This window comes from Urocitellus parryii, chromosome 1, assembly GCF_045843805.1.
Source record: "Urocitellus parryii isolate mUroPar1 chromosome 1, mUroPar1.hap1, whole genome shotgun sequence".
Lineage (NCBI taxonomy): Eukaryota > Metazoa > Chordata > Mammalia > Rodentia > Sciuridae > Urocitellus > Urocitellus parryii.
The window spans coordinates 174,722,573-174,743,188 of record NC_135531.1 but is presented as its reverse complement, the minus strand read 5'-3'; the positions used below and the strand labels follow the sequence as shown (position 1 = coordinate 174,743,188).

Genomic DNA, 20,616 nt, shown 5'->3' with positions numbered 1-20,616 from the left:
AGCAGAGAATGGGTAAAGTACTATTTCTTCATATCCATCTATGCGAGTGTTTCCAGAAGACTGGTGTGTGACTTGGTAAATTGAGTGGGGAAGGTCTGTTCCCCGTGGGTATGTGTGTTTGGAGAGGTGTGTCTGTGGGGGCGTAGGGGAGAGTTTCAACATTCAGTTGGCAAGAGGCCCAGATAGAACTTAAAAGCAAAGGAAAAGCAATTTCCTGTCTCTCCTGTGTTGATGGGACACCTCTTCTCTATTGCCTGAGGACAGCAGACACCAGGCTTTGGACTCCAGGGACTTGCATCAGCAGCTCCTCTAGGTTTCCAGGCCTTTGGACTGGACTTAGAGTTACACCATCAGCTACCATGGTTCTGATGCCTTTGGATTTGAACTGAGCCACACAACCAGAATCTAAGCAAACCCAGTTTGCAAATAGCCTGTTGTGGTACTTCTCAGCTTTCATAATCATGTGTGCTAATTCCTCTAATAAATCTCCTCTCATATTATCTGTATCCTACTGATTCTCTCTAGAGAATCCTGAATAATATTCATACATTTAAAATAATTTACTTATCAAGAATTCTATCCAACATAAATACTAACATCATTGTTAATAATTAAAAGACAAAGTGAAAGAATACTACAAAAAGATGGAATCTCCATACTGCTTTCCATAGTGGTTGCACCAATTTGCAGTCCAACCAGCAATGTATGAGTGTACTTTTTCACCACATCCTCGCCAACATTTATTGCTGCCTGTATTCTTGTTGACTGCCATTCTGACAGGAGTCAGATGAAATCTTAGAGTAGTTTTGATTTGCATTTCTCTAATTGCTAGAGATGTTGAACACTTTTTCATATGTTTGTTGATCAATTATATTTCTTCTTCTGTGAAGTGTCCATTCAGTTCCTTAGCTCATCTACCGATTGGGTTATTTGGTTTTTTAGTGTTAAGTTTTTTGAGTTCTTTATATATTCTAGAGATTAATGCTTAATCAGGAGTGCATGTGGTAAAGATTTTCTCCCAATCTGTAGGCTCTCTCTTCACATTATTGTTTCCTTTGCTGAGAAGACGCTTTTTAATTTGAATTCATCCCATTTATTGATTCTTTATTTTACTTTTTGCACTTCAGGAGTCTTGTTAAAGAAGTCAGATCCTAGGCCAATCTAGTAAAGATTTGGGCCTATTTTTTCTTCTATTAGTTGCAGGGTCTCTGTTCTAATGCCTAAGTCTCTGATTCACTTTGAGTTGATTTTTATGCAGGGTGAGAGACAGAGGTTTAATTTCATTTTGTTACATATGAATTTCCAGTTTTGCCAGCACCATTTGATAAACAGACTATCTTTTCTCCAGTGAATGTTTATGACACCCTTGTCCAGTATGAGATGACCATATTTATGTTTCTGGTTCCTCTATCCTGTATCATTGGTCTACAAGTCTATTTTGGTGCCAATACCATGCCGTTTTTGTTACTATAACTCTGTAGTATAGTTTAAGGTCTGGTATTGTGATGTTTCCTGCTTCACTTTTCTTGCTAAGGATTGTTTTAGCTATTCTGGGTATCTTATTTTTCCAAATAAGTTTATTGATTGCTTTTTCTATTTCTTTGAAGAATGTCATTAGGATTTTAATAGGAAGTGCATTAAATCTGTATAACACTTTTGATAGTATGGCCATTTTGACAATATTAATTCTGCCTATCCAGGAGCATGGGAGATCTTTCCATCTTCTGAGGTTTTCTTCAATTTCCTTCTTGTATGTTCTGTAGTTTTCAATGTAGAGGTCTTTCACCTCTTTTGTTAGATTAATTCCCAGGTATTTTGTTGTTGTTGCTATTTTGAGGCTATTGTGAATGGAGTAGTTTTCCTAATTTCTCTTTCAGTGGATTTATCACTGATGTATAGGAATGTGTTTCATTTATGGATGTTGATTTTATATCCTGCTACCTTGATGAATTCATGTATTAGTTCTAGAAGTTTTAAAATCAGTATACTATAGCAATGCAGCTATGTCAATGTTTATAGCAGCTCAATTCACAATAGGTAAATTATATGGAACCAACCTATGTGTCCCTCAATAAATGAATGGATACAGAAAATGTGGTATATATACTCAATGGACTGTTACTCAGTCCATTGTTACTCAGCTTAAAGAAGAGTGAAATTATGGCATTTGCCAGTAAATGGTTGGAGTTGGAGAATATCATGCTAAGCGAAATATGCCAATCCTACCAAACCAAAGGCTGAATGTTTTTTCTAATATGAGGATGCTAATTCACAATAAAGTGGAGGGACACTAGGGAAGAATAGCATTACCTTAGATTAAGTAGAGAGAAGTGATGAGAGATGAGGGGAGGGGATGGGATGTGGGAATAGAAAAGATAGGAGAATGAAACAGACATTATTACTTAATGTATATATGTGACTACATGACCAATATGATTCTACAACATGTACACTCAGAAAAATAAAAAATTATATCCCATCTATGTATGATACATAAAAGTGCATAAATGTATTCTACTGTCATGTGTAACTAATTAAAACAAATAAAAAATTTAAAAAAAAAGATGGAAAACTTGATAATCTTATATGAAGTCTTTCCCCAAAATCTGGAAGTAGGAATTAAATGGTAATTATGTTCCTTAAAAAACATTCAAACTGAACATCAGTTTTCCCTGGAATAAAATTCCATCCCTAGCAGCTTTTTTGTTTTGCTTTATTTTAATATCAAAAAATTTCCAAAGTTGAAACAGCAGTGTGCACATTAATTTTTTATATATTGGTTACCAACTCAGAGTGACTTCTAAAAGCCATTTAGTAATTTCTTTATAATGAAGAACTTCATTCACCTTCATTGCTAAGGTTTAAAAAGCAAAGAAAATTCCATAAACACACAAAAAGAGGCAAATAAATGAGGTTATTTTGTGAAGGCAGTTTTGCTTTTAGTATTCAAAACATAACAGATTGCAATTTCAATTATATTGGCAAAGAATAAATTTGAAAAGCAATGCTGAGTATTTTGATAGTATGCATGAAAAATCGATATAATAAAGAATTATGTAAAAAGAAAATGAACAAAATAACTTATACAGCCTTCACATTTTTCTTTTGTTTTATACCTTTTGAGTCAAACAATGTATTTCATACTATAGTCCAATTAATGATATCAAAGTAATTTTAATAGCAGAAAACCGTTTAGGATTAAAATGAAGAATTCAACGAATACATTAAGACGTAATAATTCTATAATTCATTTTTAATAAAAGGAATGATCTCAAAAATGTATGTTAAAGTCATTTGTTGAAACATCCTATGTTAGGGGGCTGGGGCTCAGTGGTAGAGCATACACCTAGCATGTGTGAGGAACTGGGTTCAATTCTCAGCACCACATAAAAATAAAATAAAGGTTAAAAAAAAAATCCTGTTAGTCCTCTAAAATATGAAATAGGGAAATAATATGCTATGAGTTTATAATCCTCAAAAATTTCCTTGCAAGAAATACAGAGATAATAATTAACAGTATTCATAACTAATTGACAAAAGATTTTTTAAAGTGTAGTTCCTCACTGAGAATTTCCTTCATGCTAATGTCACACATGTGATTTTAATTTTTAACCAAATTACACTTTTGTTACTACAGTTTACCTTTACTGCCTTTGCAGTTTCCAGGGATTGCTCTGGAGGGATGCCTACTTCTCGGTCTCTCAACAGCTGCTGAATAAAATATGTTATATCTCGTCCTGCGATTGGAATGTGTTTAATACAGCTGCCAATCACATACCCTTCAGCCTAGATGAGAGGGAAAGATACCAAGTTTACTTTCAGTGTCTTGAGAATTATTATAATCTAAAAAACAAATCATTAAAGAACAATTTCTTAAGTTGATATATTTGCATACTCAAGAATTGCTTTATCACAGAATTCTTCACCTCAGTATTCTCAACTACATTCATCATACTGTATCACAGAATTTATAATACCACACAGAAATTATGAGTACAAATGGCCAACAACTTAGGTTTATTCTTCAATTGACAGTGGTTTATAATCCTGATTAAAATGAGTCAACATGAGCCATGGTGCATGTCTGTAATCTCAGCAGCTTGGAAGGCTGAGACGGGAGGATCTTGGGTTCAAAGCCAGCCTCAGCAGAAACAAGGAGACCCTGTCCCTAAATAAAATACAAAATAGGGCTGGGGATGTGGCTCAGTGGTTGAGTGGCCCTGAAATCAATCCCCAGTTTCCCCCAACCAAAAAAAAAAAAAAAAAAATGAGTCAACATGGTTTAACAGTAACCGTGTATCAGAACATTTTATATCTTCTATAAATTCAGAAAAAAAATATATATATTGAATTATATCACCAAAACACTGATCATTAACTTAAGTGGTCACTGTTTTCCTGATGAAGCACTCAATTCACAAGCCTAAGGCAGTTCACACAACCTCACAGTGCTAAATTAGCTAAATTCTGTAGAACAAACAAATGCACAAATATACTGATATTACTCACAAGTATAACAAAATGTACAAAATTAAATTTCAGTACAAAAGAACATTAGGGGTGTCTTAACAGAATACTAGGCATCAGATTTATCCTTTCAACTTAAAATAGAAAATTAAATACATTCTATTAAATACAGGTTTTCAGACATTAGACAACAAGCAGAATAGTGTAGTGATTCATACTAAGAAAAGGGAAACAAACAAGGTGAATGCTCTGCTAACGTCTGGGAAAGGAAGACCCACACAGAGCTTGGTGGTGTCAGCGATACAGAATTTAGAGTTAGGGGAAACCAAGGTGGCTAACATTTGTCAGTCATGTTAGGGAACTTAAGGGAGTATCCCATTTCAGATGACCAGTTAATGAGTATACTCATGTGAGAAAATCATCAAGGACAAAGAAGAGGAGCAGACAGAAGGGCCTCCAGAACTCACACATTACCAGAATAGTTCATGTTCCCCCTAGCCAGAGCTTAAAGACACTCCCAAGCATAGGACATCAAGTAGTGTTCAGAAAGGTATTGCCTCCAAAACAGGGACAAATAAACCCTAGACAAAAGCCTCTTCTGGACATAGTGTCATTTAAAAGGAACACTTGAAAGGACCAAACTGATTCCTAGTAACTGTGCCCCAGGCTAAGGCAACAGGATGACAAGATTGAGGCCACACACTGGGCACTTATTGTCTCAAAAAAAAAAAAAAAAAAAAAAAAAAGAAGAAGAAGAAGGGCTTGGAATATTGCTCAAAAGTACAGCACTTGCAAGTACAGAAAAGAGGTGACATAAAAATATGTGAAGAAATAACGAACACTTTCCAAATGTGAGCTGAGCACAGAATTCAAGACCAGCCTGGGAAACACAGCAAGGCTCCACCTCAAAAGGGGGGGGGAAAGAAATATTAAAGGACACAGTTTAAGAAGAAAAAAGTAATAGATGGAAATCTGGGCCTTCACAAAGGTATAAAGAATACTAGAAATTAGTATATTAAAATGAGAAAATAAGAAAAAAATTATTTTTCCAAAATCTGTTTTAGCGAGAACTGACTAGTTATTATGGGCTGAATTTTACCTTCCAACCACTTCAAATTCGTATGTTGAAGTCCTTTAGGGTCTTTAAAGAAGTCATTAAGTTAAATTGAAGTAATTAGGGTCATTTCCTTTAATAATATGACTTGTGTCCTTATAAAAAGAGATTAAGACACAGATACATGAAAGGGAAAAGACATATGAAGACAAAAATAAAAATAAAAATGGTATCTTTTTATAAGTCACGAAGAGAGGCCTCATTAAAATCTAACTCTACCACACACCTTGATACTGGGCTAACATTTTGTAATCTAATTATAAAATTTTAATAATTACAACAAAATTTAAGGCATGATACCTAAAGTTTTTAAAAAGTGATATTAATTCAAAACTTAGCTTTGATGTGTTATTTTACGTTCTGTCCAGCAATTTTTAAATATACTTACCACAGGAATAACATGAGTGACACCATCTCCACTGTCTATTACCGTACCAGTCAATGTCCGTTCTCCTACTTGTCTTGAGGTCCAGGATGCAGCTAAGGCAAGAACAGCCTTAAGCAAAATGCATTAAGACAGGTAAAAAATAAAAACAAAATTAAGAGTTATTAGTAAAAAATAGTTAAATGGAGAACTTTATTTAATTTTAAATGTAGAATTTGTAGAAAGAAAATACATAAATTTTGCATTATGCAATAAAATTCATTGAGAAATTTACAGATTTATTTTTGTTTTAGGAGCATATTTACAAATTTTAGTGAAAGTAACTTTTCTCCTAAAGTGAAAACATAAAGAGCAATAACGTAAAATACTTTAGTACTAAAGTACCAGAACTTAAAATATATTCACATGGTCTAGCCAGTTACAAACCACAACGGTAAAAAGGATACAATCATCCAACCATCAGAATTAGCAGTAAATAAATAGCTATAAGTAAGTACTGCTCTTAAAAACAACAGCTTTGACTTTGTTTAAAATGCAGCATACATTTAGAACTATGTAACAAATACTTTTTAAATGCCACTGCAATATTTGCTAAGAAGCAAACAACAACTATATTTCACCAATAAAAGAAATGTCAGGGGGGAAATAGTAAGCAAAGGTGACAAGATAATATTTTTCTATTAAAACAAACAAGCCCTTGGCATAGCAACAATTCTTTTTAAAAAATTATTTACAGGAAAAAACAACAACAACAAAAAACTACCTAACAAGAATTTTTAAAGGATTCTTTTTTTAAAAAGTTCAAAAATTAAGAAATTACTAAAAGAACTAAAAAAGGTCTTCAACTCAAGACTGAATGCCTTACAATAAAGTCCCTGATAAAGTATACATAACTCCTTAAATACTTTTAGCAATAAAGCATAAAAGGCAGCTTATTACCTTTATGGGCTGCACTAAAATTAAAAAGTTCTTTGCTATCCAAGCCAAAATAATCATGCCAATAATTATCATTTACTGGTACTATCTACCCTGGAGTTTTAAAAACTCCAAGTTCAATCTCAGGAAAAAGTGAAGTCAGACAGACCTCAGCTCACATCAAGCATTTAACTCTGAATGAGCTACCTTTAAGTTTTAGGTTTTTTGCTTCTACAAAAAATAGAGCACAAATAAATATAATTATTAGGGATGATGAATTGATATAAAGCACTTGTGATATGTTAGGTATTACATATGTTACAGAATTAAAAAAAACAAGAGGAATGTCCTAATACTGAGGGGTAAGAGAACAAAGATAAATGAACAACTTGTGATGAAATATTATAAGTCTTTATTATATACAAGATGGGGGGGGGCACAATGAGTAAGTCATACCTAAAGGTAAACTAATTAAAAAGACTATGGTGGCCAGGCATAGTGATGCATGCCTATCCCAAGCAACTTCAGAGCCTGAGACAGGAGGATCACAAGTTTAAGGATAGCCTCAGCAACTTATAAGACCCTGTCTCAAAATAAAATTTTAAAAGAGTTAGGGATATACTTCAGTGGGTAAAGTGATCCTAAGTTAAATCCTCAATAGCCCCCTGGGGGGGAAAAAAAAGGCTGTGATAAACACAACTTTACAAGGATAAGTGAATCGTAAAGTTCTGGGTATGCAGTATAGGAGGATACGCTGGATAAATATTAGTTTCCTTATTTCTGTTCTATAAAAGCTCTTGAAATATCCAAAGACCATTAATTTACTTACTTTAATAATTCTCCTTTTCTGACTAAATAGATCCATTTCCTATAATATTGTTTATAAATTAAACTCAGGAGAGAACTATGGTATGCTTCTGAGGTTATATTTAAGCTTTCATAAAAAAAAGAAAAAATTATGTTTTAGGAGCAGAGTAAACCAGATTAAAATTTAAAAGTCAAACTTAAAAAATAGAATTTATTACCTGCACAGCAATGTACAAGCCTGGTACATTGAAGGACTCAAACATTATTTCAGCAGTATATTCCCTGTTTTCTGGAGTATTCAGTGGAGGTTCAGTCTACATTGAATTGGATAACATTTTGAAGAAATGATATTAGACTATCCTAATAACTTTATAGATAATTTTTAAATGATAAATGATTTATATCAAACATAATACGTAAAAGGCATTAAACTCATAGGTACAAGACACAAAAACCAAAGGAAAACTACAAAAAACTCAAACAAAATATTATATAAAAATAATATGGCTATTTACACTTAAAAAACTAAAATGCTGTTATCACCTCACCCAAATAGATTAAACATTGAGAAGAAAGGTGGGGGGACAAAGGGAATGAGGGAGAGAAAAAGTAAAGGTGGACAGATCAAATCATCTTAACAAAGTACTGACCTCTAGGCAAACAAATATCATGGTACTTGTTAGTGGGAAAATCCCCATCTAAGTAATGTTTTAAACAGAACAGGAGTTTTGTCTAGAACTATAGCAAATAAACTGAGATTCCATGGACTTAATGGAAGAACTTCCTGGAAAAATGTTATATTGTTACATAACCATTAAGAATATCAAATAGAGATGTTTACACAGTTCTCCTTTTTAAATTATGTAGATGGCATACAACATTCGGAAACCTCATAAATTAAGTCTAGATTAGAACACATCCTCGTGAGGCAAGAAAGAATTTTGGGAATAGCACTGGCAATCATAGTCCTCGTGCTTATATCATGATTCTCAAGCTTGACACTAGGTATACCTCCAAAACTTACAAAAATGATTTAACAATCCAAACCTTTGCAGTATCTCAAACATTTAAATGTAAAAAACAAAACTTTTAAATTTAAGAAATACAGAAAAATTCTTTCTCACTGTAAGATAATGAATGATTCTTTAAATTCAAAGAGTCCAAAATACCAAAAGTATTAATGATAAAACTCAATTACAAATTAAATATTTTTCTGTTTTGAAAGTCACTATAAAGTAAAAGACAAGTAGACTTCTTCCATATATAAAGCCTTTAACAGGTAAACTCCTTGTTCTATTTAAACTCACATAGAAGAAATATGCAACTGCATTAAAAAAATTAAAGATTATTTAGTATATATAAAATTAAGCAAACTAAAAACAAAGATAATTAAACTCCAAAAGAGAAAATTTCTATAACAAAATATAATCAGAGAACCTCACAAAAGAAAATATGCAAATAGTTAATAAGCACATGAAAAAGTCGTCATCATTAGTCATCAGAAAAATGCAAATCAAAACCAAAATGAGAAGTATTATACACCCACAAGAATGGCTAAAATTAAAGACTGACACACCAAATGTTAGGTAGAATGTAGAAGCAATCAGATCACCAACATATTGTTGGTGGGTGTGTTAAAAGGTACAACTCCTTAGAAAAAGTCCAAAGAGTATCCTACAAAACATGCACCGGACCTATGATACGGCTATTCCATATGTACTTACACAGGAGAAGGGAAAACATGTCGACAAAAAGACTTATAAAAGAATGCCCACAATAGCCAAATTGTAATAGTCAAAAACAAGAAACATGCTGAGGGAAGGAAATTCTACTAGAGAGCACATCTTCACTGATTCCATTTATATGAAACTCAAATAAAGTCAAAATTAATCTCAAACTAGAAGAAAAAAAAATAGTTTGCCTCTAGGGCATAGGGGGCAAAAATTAACTAACAAAGGGCATGAGAAAACTTTCCAGGTTGACAATCATGTTAGATATCTTAATAAACATAAAGATGTATTCAACATCAAAACCAAAGGTAGAACAAACCACACCATGCATCCAATTCTAGGAAGTTAGTATTTCAATAAATAAATAAATAAGAGAAAAAACATATGTGTTTAAATGAAATAACTATTAGGGGACATTTTTTAAATTTTATTTATTTATTTACTTTAATTATTTATTTATTTATTTATTTTGTAGTTGTAGATGGACAGCATGCCTTTATTTTATTTGTTTATTTTTATGTGGTGCTAAGGATTGCACTCAGTGCCTCACACATGCCAGACAAGTGCTCTGCCACTGAACTACAGCCCCAGCCCAGTCAGGGGAAATTTTTAAAAAACAAAAGTATTTTCCTCTGAGGAATACAAATCAAGAGGCGAAGGATGTGAGAGAGAAAAAGTGCTATTTCTTTGTTTTAAGTCATATAAAAGCATTTGATTTTTTTAAAGCTATGAACTTAAAAACCACCATTTTGATAAAATGAAAAAGGTTTAAAAATTATTTTGTATTTTTGCTTCTGAGAAGAATCAAGGAAATGATAATCAGTCTATTTTTAAAATAGGAAAGGACCATAGGTTTATCACATTTTTTGAAAAAAAAAGAAAGTACCTCAAGTTTCTAACATTTTTCTCAACATTACATACTGACCGATCATGCATTTATACACTATGGAGTATTACTCTGCATTAAAAAATGACAAAATTATAGAATTTGGAGGGAAATGGATGGCATTAGAGCAGATTATGCTAAGTGAAGCTAGTCAATCTTTAAAAAACAAATACCAAATGACTCCTTTGATATAAGGGGTGTAAACAAGGACAGGGTAGGGACGAAGAGCTTGAGAAGCATATTTACAGTAAACAGGGATGAGAGGTGGGAGGGAAAGGGAGTGAGAAGGGAAATTGCATGGAAATGGAAGGCGATCCTCAGGGTTATACAAAATGTCATATAAGAGGTAAGGAGGGGTAAGTCAAGAGAATACAAATGGAAGACATGATTTACAGTAGAAGGGGTAGAGAGAGAAAAGGGGAGGGGAGGGGAGGGGAGGGGAGGGGGGATAGTAGACAATAGGACAGACAGCAGAATACATCAGACACTAGAAAGGCAATATGTCAATCAATGGAAGGGTAACTGATGTGATACAGCAATTTGTATACGGGGTAAAAGCGGGAGTTCATAATCCACTTGAATCAAACCGTGTAATATGATGTATTAAGAACTATGTAATGTTATGAACGACCAATAAAAAAAAATAAATAAATAAATAAAAATAAAAAAATAAAAATTACGTATTAATTATCAAAAGTTCTTAAATGCCTATACTCTGGTTTTGGACAAACTACTACCCTACTGGAACCTGTAATTAGATGGTCTTAAACATGACAGTTTTATAACAAATCCTTTTAGATATGACAATTTAACAAACGATAGATAAAGTATGTCCTGGTGAAACAGGTATGACATAAATATTCCCAGTGTTTCTTCAAAACTTTCACCAGTAAAATGAATAATCTGTACTTACCAAAAGAAAATAATGGTCTTCAGGTTCTGCCCTTAAATATTTAAAGATCACTTGCTCCATAAACCTTTCCATCAAGTCCCAATCTTCAACTATACCATGGCGAATTGGCCACTTAAGACAAAAAAACAAAACACATTATATTAAAACAAAATTATATAAAAATTATTGAAACAAAATTACATAAAAACAAAAAGTTATACTAAAAAATTAATGAAACTGCTAAAAAATACTCCGGGAATATTAGATCATTAGTGGATATTAGTATATAGTTCCTTAGGTAATGATATTACCTAATATTACCTAATATTACCTAATATTAGTATATAGTTCCTTAGGTAATGATGCTGTATATAGATCATCCTTAGGAGGTAGATACTTAATTTAGAGAAATAAAATTACTTCCATAATGTATATTCAGATGGTTCAATAAAAAAATGAAGTATATCAAATGTTAAAAACTGTTAAATCTAGATGGAATGTTGCTGCACTAGTTTTTGAGATTTTTCAATATTTTATAATGAAAAATCAGTCAATTTAAAATTAAGCCTATAAAAATCACAGTTTATCATAATTTCTTCACTACTGTTAACAGAAAACAATTTACTTGTAGCTACTAAGTTCTAGATAATGAAAGTTTAAGGTAGATATACACACACACATTTCCATTTTTTTCCTATCCCCACAGTCATCACTGTAGTTCAAGTCACTAACATCCCTTGCATTAGTTACCATGCAAGTCAATTATCTCATCTTTCCCAGAACCATGCTTACCTCCCCCAAATAATTTCTCTTCACTGTTCAAAGCGCTATAAAATTTTCTTTATAAATGCTATCTCATTAACCTTCACATCAATCATGAATAACTAATTATATATCCACTACCCACATGAATTTAAATGGAACTCAAAAAGGTTAAGTCACAATTTAGGAGTAGAGTTTACATGTCTGTTATCTCAGCTATATGGGAAACTGAATCAGGGAAAATGGCAAGTTCCAAGTCAGCCTGAGTGACTTAGTGAGCCTATGTCAAAATAAAAAAATAAAAGGAGAGAGATATGGGGGTACTGAGCAATGTAGCTCAGTAGTATAGCACTTGCCTAGCAAGTGTAAAGCCCCACTCCATCTCCCCACCAAAAAACAGTGAATAATATCACAGAGCTCTCAAAAGCAGCATACCAAAACTCAAGTCCAAACAAGACAACTTAGTATAATTAGTCATCTAGTAAACCTATTGATGTTGCACACAAGGTGAACTCTAACAACAATTTCAACATTCTTTCCTGGTCTACCTGTCCAGCCTCCTCACTTCTTTCTATTTCTCCACACTTCAGGCATGAATTAGTTTTGGCTTTGGTATCCCTCAAACTTTACTGCCTTCTCAGATACTAGCCTACATGCCCTTAGGCAGAGACTTTGCCTGCCTAACTCACCCAGCAAATTTCTATTTTACTCTTTAAGCCTCAGCTTAACAATTTACTTCTCAAGGGCTTTTCTGAATGTCCAAAATAGGTTATTTACTCCTGCAATATGTGCCTACAACATCCTGGGCTTCCCTTTTCCTAACCTTCACAAACTTGTAATAATTTTTTCAAATCTCCCTTTCTACCAAATTGTAAAAACCTTCAAGTCATGAAAGCAATTTTTCTTATTTATTAAAGTATTCTCAGCACTTGGCAAAGTTGCAAAGATTTTGATACATTAGGTAGTCATTCATTAACAAATAAATTATGAGAGAAGGGAAGAAAAAGAGTACAAAAAAGGAAAACTGAAAATTAGGCAAGATCAATGTCAAAGAAAAAGATGATAGTGGTCAAAATAGTGTTTATCTTTTGCAAGGGATGAAGTAGTAAGTGTGGGATTAGGCACAAGAAAAGCTTGTGGGTTACTAGATTTTTTCTACATCTAGAAACCGTTAGGATGAGTCACAAAAATTCGTAAAAAGATTATAAAAAGACAATAATAAATAATTTATGATTCAGAAAGAGGGAAGGAAAAGGATAGGAAAGGAAGATTAATAAAAGGGGGGGCGGGGAGTACAGAGCAGTATTTCCAGGGCACATAAGCTTCCAAATGGAGAGAAATGGCACAGACTGAAATAAAACCAGGAGGGAAATATCTCTAGATGTGGCAATGTGGAAATGAGAGGAAGCCAATCCATTGAGGACCCTGAAACCCAGTGGGCATAGCAAAGTAAACACTGCCCAATTAAATAGGTTAAAATTTTTCCCTTTTTGTGGGGTGGAGTAGGAGGTGGGGTAGAAACAAGAGCAGAGTTAAAGCATCAGGAAAGGAAGCCACAGGGAAGAAGAAATTTAATAACTGAAAATGAAAGACAAAATAAATCAATGTTCAATTGAGAGTTACGACAAAATCTCAGAAGAAAACAAAGTGGCCAGCCTTGAACATTCAGACATCATTAAAGAAAACAAAATAAGTAACCATTATCAGAATACACAAGAACTCTGGGACAACGTTAAGAGACCAAATTTAAGAATCACTGGAACTGAGGAGGATTGTGAGATGCAGGTAAATCAAATGGATAACCTCTTCAGGGAATTAACAAAAGAAATTTTTTTAAATCTTAAAAATAAGATGGAAATCCACATACAGGATGCATTCAGAACTCCAAAAAAAAAACAAGATCAAAAAGAACTTTTCCATGATATAATACAATTAAAATACCAAACATACAGAAAAAGAATAGAATATTAAAAGTCTCAAAAAAAAAAAAAAAAAAAAAAACAACCACATCAGGTCATATTTAGAGGCAAGACAACAGAATCACTTCTCTTTTCTTTGCACAAACTCTAAAACCCAGGAGGGCTTGGAGTAACATGTTCCAAGTCCTGAGAGAAAATAACTGTCAACCAAGATGGCTACATCTAGCAAAGCTATCCTTCAAAATCAAAGGAGAAACAAAAAATTTTCCAAGATATGCAAAAACTAAAGGAATTCATGACTAGTAAGCCTAAGTGCCCTTCAGTGGATGAATGAATAAAGTAAATATATACATCATATATATATATACACACACACACACACACACACACACACACACACACACACTACACACAGTGGAGTTTTATTTAGTCATAAAGAAAAATAAAATTATGTCATTTGAACGAAGATGGATGGAACTTGAGACCACTATATTAAATGAAATGAGCCAAACTCTGAAGGTCAAAGGTCACATGTTTTCTCTCATATGTGAAAACTAGAGAGAAAAAGGAAAATAAAGGTGGAGAGAGACAGGGATCTCATGAAAATCAAAAGGCAATCAGTACAGGAAATGAAACCCGTAGGTGCAGAAAGGGGGAGCGGTGGTAAGTGCTGGGGAGTGATATTAGTCAAATTATATTGTTATATAGTGTGGCTGTATGAATACATAACAGATTCCATCACATGTACAACTATAATGCACCAATAAAAAATGTGGAAAAATAGAAATTTTTATAGTTAAGATGATGAGAGTATTAGGTCTGTAATAAAAGTTAAATTCCAAAGGGCACAATCAGTGAACTAATTTTTAAAAGAAAAATGTTATTTATTTATACAAATCACAGAAACATACCTTTGTTGCATATGTAGGTTTTTCTATTGCTTCATCACCAATGAAGAAGTCTAGGTCATCAACACCTTTCATGACCCTCCTTTGAGCTTGATCACCTACTTTTGCTGACTCCTTAATAGCAATACCTTTAAAATAAGTTATTTAAACATGTCAAGAAATTCATTTGCTTCAAATAAGATAAGCTTTTACATTATACTTCTTTCATTATAAAGTATTACAAAACATGACCTAGCATATGTAAATTATCAAAATAAGGCACAGAGGTCATGAGAAACCTGTGACAAAAATCATTTTCCACAATGAAATCATAACTTCCACTCAAGAGGCAAAATAAGTCTCAAATGTAAAAGCCAAAATTCAAAGTATTAGTGTGATTTTTTTAATCTTTTTAAAAACTACATTAAGATCCACTTTCATTCTGAATAAAATTATAATCCAAGTTCACATATACTTGATGAAGAATTAGAAATTCAAAGTGAAAAATACCAACAACAAATGAGAAGAAAAAAACTGCAGGGAGAATTTTTTTAAAACAAACTTTTCTTCATATCTCCCCCCATTTCCTATTATCATGTAGTAATTTAGATATAATAGAAATCTTTTAAACTTTGATCACATATACAAAAAGATATTTCAATTAAAGTAAAGAAAAGCAATTCTATCCTTAAGTATACACAAAAAAATAGGTATGAATAAAACAAGAAAACAGAAAAGTACCACTAACCTACAACCTTTAGACATATATAAATCAACTATTTGATCAGGGTCACCTAAAATCCACTCCACAAATTTAAAAAGTACTCTCACATAATTTTTTTTTTTTTTAAAAGAGAGAGTGAGAGAGGAGAGGGGGAGAGAGAGAGAATTTTTTTTTTAATATTTATTTTTTAGTTCTCGGCGGACACAACATCTTTGTTGGTATGTGGTGCTGAGGATCGAACCCGGGCCGCACGCATGCCAGGCGAGCGCGCTACCGCTGAGCCACATCTCCAGCCCACTCTCACATAATTGAGTCCTAGAAAACTACACGAGAAAAAGAGTGCAAAAGTCAGATAGGTTTGTTCTGGAAAGTAAAAAAAAAAAACAAAAAAACTATATGTATATAAGCTCTAAATTCATTTTCCCTTTTAGGGACAATTTTAACAGTGTATTTCTCATATATCACACATTTAAAAACATCCTCACTACTCAATGACAAAACAGTTCAGTATGCAATTAAGACTAATGATCCAGTTTGGGGTAAGCCTAATAATTTTACCTTATTCTCAACTTCATTGATTTTTGAGACTTAGGAAGCTTCCAGTATTTTGCATAATCATTTTTCCATTTCCTTGTTTTTATAAATGAACAATACCAATTAACTGGATTAGACAAAGGGAAGGGAAAGGGATGGGCATAGGAAAGACAGTAGAATGATACGGATAACTTTCCTACATTCATACATGAATACATGACCAGTGTAACTCTACATCATATACAATCAAAAGAACGGAAAGTTATTATACTCCATTTGTGTACAATGTCAAAATACACTCTACTATCATGTATATCTAAAAAGAACTAATTAAAAAGAACAATATTAAAAAAGATATTTAAACATAAAAATATTACTATGAAAATTAGTGGCACTCCCCAAATTAAACTGCCTAGGAGTTAGCGACACCAAGCAATGGCTCAAAAGCTTTCTTATCTGATGTGCAAAAGTCTTAGTATAGCAGTAAAAGAAATAAATCAGAAGTGCTAACTCTGTAATGTACAAAAATGGGAATTATTTGAAAGTGAAAAATACAAAAGTGTGTTCAATGAAGACAAGATACAATCTATGCTAATAAGAGCTCTATCAAATGTGATTTTTTTAAACTACTGAAAAATAGTTTATAGTCAGCAAAAGTAAGGTAAACAAAAATAGAGAAGAACAAAAATGCTCCATAGACAATGTACAAGAACAGTACAGTTTTAGGATATTAGAAAGCAACTGAGGTTGACATCTCTAAAGGTAAGATGCCATCTTTATGCTGAAATATGTGTATTCACCAGGGATGTCAACAAGCACCAGTCCTGCAAATAACAATCAAATATGCAAACCAAAGGACAGTCTTTGCAGATTCATTATAGAAGATGTACCACTTAAATAACCAGAGAGTAACAGTGATTTCCTCAAAGCAGGAAAGTGTTTACTCATCAGCTTGTTCATTTTTTAATTTAAGAAAATATACTTAGTAGATTTTGTAAACGGACAACTAAACAGAGAGCTGAAATAAAAAGGTCAGAAGTGCAGAAATAAGACATTTATAACCTGGCAAATCATACTTTTAAAGACGTGAATCTTACAGATTGCCAAAAGTGATTACTTCTTTTACTTTGCTTATTAAGAAATCTTTAAATCAACTAATTTGTGGATTAAAAGAAATACTTACAAGAAGGGATGATAAACTGTGGTTCTGTATTTCCAGCATATCCTAATTTTGTATATCTGCAAAACAAAGAGATTTATAAAGTTTCCCTAATATTGTTAATAAGTATGTTAATTCTTTGATTTAATTATGTTAATTTAATGAGATTTCATTGTAAACAGTACACAGAACTCCATAGTTGCAGTTCACTTAACATCTCTGCTTGCAAAATCATAAATGACCATAGTTTTCTTTGATGGGGGAATGGGTGGTAGGGCTGAAGGCTAAGACACTAGGCATGTACTCTACCACTGAGCTATAAACTCTTGAGGCCAAATGGCCACAGCTTTTGAAGAAATTCTATTTCAAGAAACTATAATTCCAGTGACTATAATTCCAGTGACTATAATTCCAGTGACTCAACAGGCTGAGGCGGAAGGATCATAAATTTGAGGCCAGCCTGGGCAACTCTGCAAGACCTTACCTCATAAATGAATGAATGAAGGAAGGAAGGAAGGAAGGAAGGAAGGAAGGAAGGAAGGAAGGAAGGAAGGAAGGAATAAATAGATAGATAGATAAATAAATAGGACTGGATATGTAGGTCAGTGGGAGAGGACCACTGGTGTCAATCCCCAGAATCAAAAATAAATATTTTTTAAAAATTGATTCTACAGGGATATTGGTACCTGTGTGAAATAATATACAAGAAGATCATTTGCTACAATCTTGCTTAGAACAGCAAGACTGGAAAGCACAATAAAAGGAGAACTAGTTATATATGCTGAAGTTGTTCCACAGAATATTATAAAGCTATAAAAAGCAGATGGAGGAAGCTTTTAGGTACTGATATGAAACAATCTCCAAAATGTATTAACTAAACAAAATCAAGGTAGAGAACAATGTCTTAAGTAGGCTCTATTTGTATTTTTAAAAAGGGAAAGGGTAAGAATATACAAAATACATAATTATCTAGACACAGAACATTCCTGAAAAAATATATGAGAGATCAATAATTTGAGCTGTCTCCAGAGAATGGAAATAGGTAGGTGACAATGGAGAGAAATATTTTTATTGCATCTTATCTCACACCATTTGAATGTATTGCTACTAAAAAATTATAATTTTTTGGATTTTTTTTTTAAAGAGAGAGTGAGAGAGGAGAGAGAGAGAGAGAGAGAGAGAGAGAGAGAGAGAGAGAGAGAGAGAGAGAATTTTTAATATTTATTTTTTTTAGTTCTCGGCGGACACAACATCTTTGTTGGTATGTGGTGCTGAGGATCGAACCCGGGCAGCACGCATGCCAGACGAGCGCGCTACCGCTTGAGCCACATCCCCAGCCCTGGATTTTTATTTTTTCAACATTTTTATTGGTGCATTATAGTTGTACATAATAATAGGATTTGTTGTTACATATTCACACATACACACAATGTAACAATAGAATTTGGTCAATATCACTCCCGGCATTTCCTCCACCTCCCTGCCTCCCACCACTTGGTCCCTTTCCTCTACTAAACTGCCTTTGATTTTTAGGAGATCCACCCCCATCTTTCTTTCCCTTTTTCCTCTAACTTCCTCAAATGAGAGAAAACATAATGAATAACCCTTGACCTTCTGAGTTTGACTTATTTCACTTAATATGGTGGTCTCTTCTTCCAATCCAAAAAATAAATATAATTTTTAAATGTTTTGCCCACAGTGGATTCAGCCTATATTCTTCTCCTCCTTCTTTTTTGGTACCAGGAATTGAACACAGGGGCACTCAATCACTGAACCACATCCCCAGCCCTATTTTGTATTTTATTTAGAAACAGGTCTCACTGAGTTGCTTAGTACCTTGCTTCTGCTGAGACTGGCTATGAACTCAGGATCCTCCTGCCTCAGCCTCCTGAGCTACTGGGATTATAGGCATGCGCCATTGCACCAGGCAGCCTATATTCTCATAATAAATTAACAACAAGCAGTATATTGGGGGCTACTTAAGAAATAGCTGGATACTTTGGGGCTACATGGGGAAAACTATCCACCGTGAGCAGGCTTTAAAGAAAAAGAATATTTTATATTATTCCATACTCAAACTCATTGCTAAATAATAGGAAGGTAAGTTGTTGTGATATCATTGCACTTTAATAATATCTGCAGATTTTTTTTCTAATATAAAAAAGAAAAATCCCCTTGAGCAATGAAGTTTAAGAACTGAGTGTGAGTGCACCTGTTGGTGGGGTTGTGAATTAGTACAATCACTATGCAAATCAGTATGGAAGTTCCTCAAAAAGACTAGGAATGGGATCACCACATGACCCAGCTATACCACTCCTGGGGTATATTAGTGATTCATGCATACCCATGTCTACATAGCAGAACAATTCACTATAACCAAGATATGGAATCAGCCTAGGTGTCCGTCAATAGAAAAATGGACTTAAAAAATAGAACACAGGCATACACAATGGAGTTTTATTCAGCCATAAAAAAGATTAAAATTTTTCATTTACAGGAAAATGAATACCAGTTGAGAGTATTATGTTAAGCAAAATAAACTAGACTCTGAAACACAAGGGTTTTAGGTTTACTCTCATATGTGGCAGCTAGAGAGAAAAAAGAGGGGAAAGGAGGGGAGATCTCATGAAAACAGAAGAGAGCCCAATGAAGTTGAAGAAAGAGTCCAAGGGAAAAAGAGAAGAAAAATTAGAGTACTAAAGAATGAAACTGATCAAATTATATGCACATTCAAATGTTACAATAAATGCTATTCACCCATATTATATATAATTATAGTTCTCCAATAAAAGAAATTTAAAAAAAAAAAAGAGGGGCTGGGGTTGTGGCTCAGCGGTAAAGCACTCGCCTAGCATGTGCGAGGTGCTGGGTTTGATCCTCAGCACCACATAATAAATAAAATAAAGATACTGTGTCCAACTACAACTAAAAAAGTATATATTTAAAAAATATATATATATATATAACCACTAAAATGAGGGGCAAACATACTGTTCAAACTGTGACATTGCTCTACTGACTAAACCTTCAAAGTCTCCTCACTATCCATATTAAAAAATGATAATAGGGGCTGGAGATGTAGTCCAGTGGTAGAGTGTTTGATTAGCATGTGTGAGGCCCTGGGTTCAATTCCCAGTACTATAATAAATAAAATATAAGCAAAACTTCTTTTTAAGGGAAACAAAAAAGTCCCTTTAATATTTGATTCCTAACAATCTTTCCAGTTGCCCTAGATACCACATTAAATTTTCTAGCCACACAAACTGTTGAGAGCTTCTGAAGAGTTCAATTTATTTCACTGCACTGTGCCACCTAATAACACTGCTCCTTATATGACATGCTTTCCTTCCAACCTTGAATGCAACTGCTAAACCCTTACTCAACCTGCCAAATTCAGGTTCAGTTATCAACTATCTCTATATAAAAATATTCATA

The 20,616-nt window shown here is 33.3% G+C and overlaps 1 protein-coding gene across 1 annotated transcript in view; it reads right to left on the bottom strand.

The window, feature by feature from the left end:
- The window catches only part of Actr3 (actin related protein 3), a 59,238-nt gene that overhangs the window by 15,194 nt on the left and 23,428 nt on the right, over positions 1-20,616 (bottom strand). The window contains exons 2-7 of the mRNA XM_026397099.2: positions 17,206-17,261; positions 14,789-14,913; positions 11,218-11,328; positions 7,907-8,002; positions 5,970-6,077; positions 3,643-3,786 (exon numbers count right to left, since the gene is read on the bottom strand). Of these exons, the coding sequence (XP_026252884.1) occupies positions 3,643-3,786; positions 5,970-6,077; positions 7,907-8,002; positions 11,218-11,328; positions 14,789-14,913; positions 17,206-17,261 (640 nt within the window). The remainder of the gene's footprint in view (positions 1-3,642; positions 3,787-5,969; positions 6,078-7,906; positions 8,003-11,217; positions 11,329-14,788; positions 14,914-17,205; positions 17,262-20,616) is intronic.